This window comes from Vigna unguiculata, chromosome 5, assembly GCF_004118075.2.
Source record: "Vigna unguiculata cultivar IT97K-499-35 chromosome 5, ASM411807v1, whole genome shotgun sequence".
Classification (NCBI taxonomy): Eukaryota; Viridiplantae; Streptophyta; class Magnoliopsida; order Fabales; family Fabaceae; genus Vigna; species Vigna unguiculata.
In genome coordinates, this window is record NC_040283.1 from 19,299,190 (window position 1) to 19,304,556 (window position 5,367).

Genomic DNA, 5,367 nt, shown 5'->3' on the forward strand with positions numbered 1-5,367 from the left:
TACAAATGTAGTACGTAATGGACGAAAACTTTATTTTGAAATCTCGATTTAAGATAAAGGTTCTCTGTGCAACTCATGCATGTGCAACTCATGCAGTCTCCATAAAATCCTTACTTTCCACGTTTAACCTACTTTGTTTATGGTCTCTGCAGTAAAAGTATTTTGAACCACACAAGAAGAGGAAAAATTGTTTACTCAACCTACAAGATATCTTGTGCAGGTCCCTGTTTCTATAATAGAACGTCTTTAAATAGATGTTTCCTTCATTGTTGGTTCACCCAAACTGAAGATAAACCTTGAAGAGCCTCCAAAGAAATGAAGTTTACGACCTTTTTCTCTCTGTTTCTGCTTTGTGGCTTCACCTCATACCTTCCTTCAGCTACCGCTATTGTGTTGGACAGTGATGGTAATTTTCTTGATAATGGTGGCACATACTTTATCAGGCAATTTATACTTCAAAACGGGGGTGGAGTACATTCCGCAATAACGGGAAACGAAACTTGCCCTTTGTCTGTTGTCCAAAATCCCAGGTCTTCCGCTAACGGCCTACCCGTAAGAATTTCATCCCCGATCAAATTCCCGTACATACAAGAAAGCTTTATTTTGGACATTGGGTTCACTTTTGTAGCCCCGTGTGCTCCCACTCCATCTACGTGGACTGTTGTGAAGGGTGAGGGAGATCGTCACCCTGTTAAACTTACTGGCTACAACAACACAATAGTTGGTGGGTTTAGAATTAAGAGGGTTTCGGTTGACATTGGGGGCTACAACCTCTTGTTCTGTCCTCTGGATAGTCCTTGTGGCTACGTTGCAGTTGATCTTGATTCTAGAAGAAACAGGATTTTGGTGGTGACTCAGGAAGAGAAGGCTGCCATGTGGATTCAGTTTCAGAGAGTTAACCCATTACCTCCAACTGCAACTGCAACTGCACATGCATCTGCGTGAACTATACCAATGCTCTCCTAAAATGTCATGTGTAGTTAGTTTCTCATAGTGAGAGACAACTTTGTTCTAATAAGTTATTGCATGACTAAATAAAATAACTGAACCTTTTGTCTTCCATGTTTATAACGCTTTTATTTTAATTTAATTTATAGTTTTCTTGATATTATTTTTCCCAAATATTTGTCTTTATTTGAAAAACAAAATACTGAAATAAAATTTCCTTACTCACAGATATTACTGAAAAAGCACCCCTCTTACTCAAATATTATCTATTTAAAAACAATCAGAGAATAACGTTAAAAATAAATAATAAAAATATTTGATATGATTTTATTTTTGAGTTTTAAAGTAATTTAATAAATTAAAATGAATATATATATATATATATATATATATATATGATAAAATATAAATATTAAGTTTAGTTTGCTTTTTTGTAATAAAATAATTGATGAAGATTTACTAAGAAAATGCTATAAATTTTAACAATTTAACAAAAAAGAAATGTGACATTATTAAATATCGTATACTTATTTATTAAATAATTAAAAAAATAATTTGTGGTGAAATAGGCAATCTAGTTTCAAAAGTTAACGATGTAAGGCCCTATTCTTTTTCTGCCTTTAACAGAAAGGACTGCCCCAAATCTGATGGGCCTAAGAGCTGGCCCAAAGGATAAAACTGATCCTAGTTTGCCCTAACGTTTACGCTTTTACTCTTTAAGAGAAATCAGCCGTCACCTTACTTCCATCTCACAGAACGCTCTGCTAAGGTTTGCTCTAAGTCTTCTTCGAGCTAACTCACACCAGCTCCTACTCCACGTAAGTCATTCCTCAGCTCATGTTCCTTCTTTTCATGGTCTATGTTCACTGTTTACCATTAGGGTTTGGTAATAACCCATCCCTGTTTTTGTTTTACCGTTCATTCCACCTCCTTGGCCATCCTTAGGACTGTCGTGCTCACTGTGTGCGTGTCGGAGCGTTCTGCTAGCTTGTTTTCCAGGTACGGGAAGCTTGGGTTCGCCCTTTCTTTGAGTTATGACGTTTGTACCATTGTTTTACCGTTTTAAATATATGTGGTATGTTGATGTGAACCTGTGTATGATTATATTGAACCTTGGTAAATCTGTTGGGCGTTTGTGCACGAGAGAACAATGGTGACCTCTGGTTTTCTCGCCCAAGCGAGATTAACAGACGCTCGCCCAAGATGTTTCACACGAGCGGTCGCTCAAGTGATCCACGTTGCTCCTGAGCGAGCGAGCATCTCGCCTAAGCGAGAGGGGTCTCGCCTAAGCGAGATCCCGCGTGAGCTATTGTTTCCCTTTTTCGAGCCCTCGCCTAGGCGAAGGGGGCTCGCCTGAGCGAGACCCTTCAGCCTGAGCGAGGTGTTGGGCGAGGCAGTGCAAGGTGTGATTGTTTTCTTGGCTTTGTATGGATAATGTTTGCTTGGTTTTAAGTATTGTGCTGAAAGTTTGAGATGAATGAGTATGAACGAGTGGTGCAAGTCATGAATTGTGAATAATGGGTTGATATGAGTTTGGCATGAGATTTTAATGAAATGGTTGGTATAAAAAGAGGCATGATAACGAGATGAGTTGGAAATCCTTTATGCATGGATGGTTTATGATGAGTTGAAATGGGTTGGGCTTGGAACATGAAAGGCGTTGGCTTTAAAGGTTGGTACGATTAACGTATACATGCATGGTGAATATTATTTGGTTGTGTGATTATGTTTGGTCTGTGTTAGTGCGTAATACCTTGGAGTCTCTAGGTGAGTCTTTCAGGGTCGCGCTTCAGTGGTCGGGACATAATTCCATGGCCCCTGTTAGTGGGAGTCCATGGTGGTGCCCCATCTGTATAACTAGGTAAGGATTCAAGGTAAGGTTGCATCCTGACACTCTAAGGAGTCAGTTAGTCTCACCTAAAGCGGACTGACTCCTATGGTGAGAGTAGTAGGAGACCTGAAATTCATTAAGGGCTAACCTTGTGGTGAGGGAAATTGATTTATTGTAACATTTGTAACACATAGCTCGGGGGTGAGCAGTTCGGGGGTGAGCAGAGGTATCCACCACAAGTGCGGACATCCGCTGAATCCGACCAAGTTATACTATCCGAATGAGTCGAGTCGCGTCTTAGTGTATTGCTTGAGAAGTCATAACATGCTTGGTTGACATATGTGTATGGTATGGTGAATATATTTTGACTGTATGGATGAAATCTTTTGTGCTCTAGCTTACCCTACTTTCTTTGTTGTGTGATCTGCTGTGTGGTACTCTCTTTTGCGATGATCATCAACTTGTTGGTGTGAGCAGATGCGAGGAACACCCGTGGGCAACAGGGAGGTGGAGATTCCGCTGCATAGTCCGCGTGGACTGGTTTATAATTCCTTATGAGTTTCTTTAGGGCATGACCCCTGTATTTGTTCGTCCTTAGATTTATGTATTTTTGGTTGAACTCTTTATCTAGTTTTCTTTTGGGCATGGTAGTGTGCCTTGGGTTGTAAGGAGTTGAGTTTAAAACTCCCGAACTGCGCTATTATACTATTTCGTTGTGACGTTTCCTTTAATTACGATTATTAATTAAATGGGGTGTTACAAACGACGAGTATGAATAAATTAAAATTTAAATAAAAGATTACATTCTTAATTGGTTGAATTAAAAATTTAAGAAAAGATAATTTAAGAGTATATTAAATATATACAATGCTAAAACATTTAAATGCAGAAAATTTAAATAATCAATGAAATTAAAAATAAATTAAGTAATAATATTAAACAATTGAATGTAAGAAACTAATTAACAGAATATAAAAAGGAAATATATATATATATATATATATATATATATATATATATATATATATTAGTGTAAAATAGAATAATCAAGTAAATATATTTTTCAAATAATTTAAGAAAGTATACGAATTATATTATAGAACTAATAAATATGTAGAATTAATAAAAGAAATAAGAAAAGTATAAATTATATTGAAATGATACAAAAGATAAATGTGTTTTAAAAATGGCTAAACAAATAATAAAATTAATTTTAATTAGTATAAATTATACAATTGACGTGTAACTAATAATGTAATACACTAACACAAAAAGGAGCTTATAACATCTTGCAGTTAACGTTTGTTGAAGAGAAAGCATAAGTTAAAAGTGGCCGGTGGCATTTTTGTAAAAAATGCGTCAATTTTGACATTTGTGCAGTAATTACCTGACGTCCCGTAACGTTGGTTACTGAGGCGCCTGACATCCCTCAACCATAACGTTTGTTGCCCACGTTCTCGACGTCCTGTAACGTCGGTTTCTTCACTAATCAAACGTGCCTTAACATCAGTTACTACCAGAATCGACGTCCCCCTTCATAAAATCATTCCCAGCGCCACGAAAAACTAACTTTTCTTCTTCTCCACGAGCCATCTCTGCCGGCCAGCACGACCTCTGCAAGTGAGTTTTCGACCTTTAATCTTGTTGGGTTTTCATTTGTACACCGATTTAAGCATTTTGAACCGATTGGATTTCGTTTTGTCTCCCTTTTATATAAATGCAAGGTTTTCCCTCTTTGCACGCACCGTGAAGCTTTTCGCCGGTAACCCACCCTCCTCCATCTGCATCCTTGTGTTTGCTACAAGATGTTAGTTTTTCATTTTCCTCTGATTCATGTATGCATTTATTTTGTATATTTTTTTTCGGTTATTTTTTTATTACGAAAATTATGATTTTTGATATATTTGGAATAAGAGTTAGATTTATTATAAGATGTGTTGTATGTTAAAATGATTTTAATGTATATTGTTGATTTTTTTTGCTTATTTTTTATTTTAAATTTTATGATAGTTGATAAATTTAATTGATAAATTTGGAATAAAATTTATATTTATTATTAGATTTGTTGCGTGTTAAAATATTTTTATTTTTATTTTTTAATATTATTATTATTGCATTGTTATTTTATATATGAAGATTTATTATATATTTAGTTCACAATTTTGAGCGAACCTTAGTCCCCGTTTGAGATCTAGTATAAATGATTAAATTTTTAATCGTTTGTATTAGATCTTGAATTGTCCGATCGGACAGTTTGAAAAAATTATTTTTCATAATTGTTTGTAACGTGTTAGGTTTATGCATAAATTTGATAAAATTTCGATTGAGGCAATTTGTGTTGTTCTCTGGATGCATACTTGATTGTGATCATAATTGATCTCTTTCATTTTGTGTACTTCGAGACCAATGCGAAATGCTGTCGAAATTTTGTCAAATTTATGATGTTTGACTTCTTCGTATATGTGTTAGGAAATTATGAAAAATATTTTTTTCGAATGGGTAGGGCCTTACCTTGAGAGAATTAAAAATTTGAGATTGATGAAGTTTTTTACGAAAATAGTATGGATTGAAGCTAGATGAATGATTGT

General features: G+C 35.5%; 1 protein-coding gene across 1 annotated transcript; it reads left to right on the plus strand.

The window, feature by feature from the left end:
* Positions 1-315: 315 nt before the first annotated feature.
* On the plus strand, positions 316-945 carry LOC114184445 (kunitz-type trypsin inhibitor KTI1-like). Its single transcript, XM_028071754.1, has one exon. The coding sequence runs from the start codon at positions 316-318 to the stop codon at positions 943-945; it is 630 nt and encodes a 209-aa protein (XP_027927555.1).
* Positions 946-5,367: the final 4,422 nt, after the last annotated feature.

What these genes read in the sequence shown, in the direction of transcription:
- LOC114184445 (XM_028071754.1), top strand. Translation starts at nt 316, where the DNA reads ATGAAGTTTACGACCTTTTTCTCTCTGTTTCTGCTTTGTGGCTTCACC.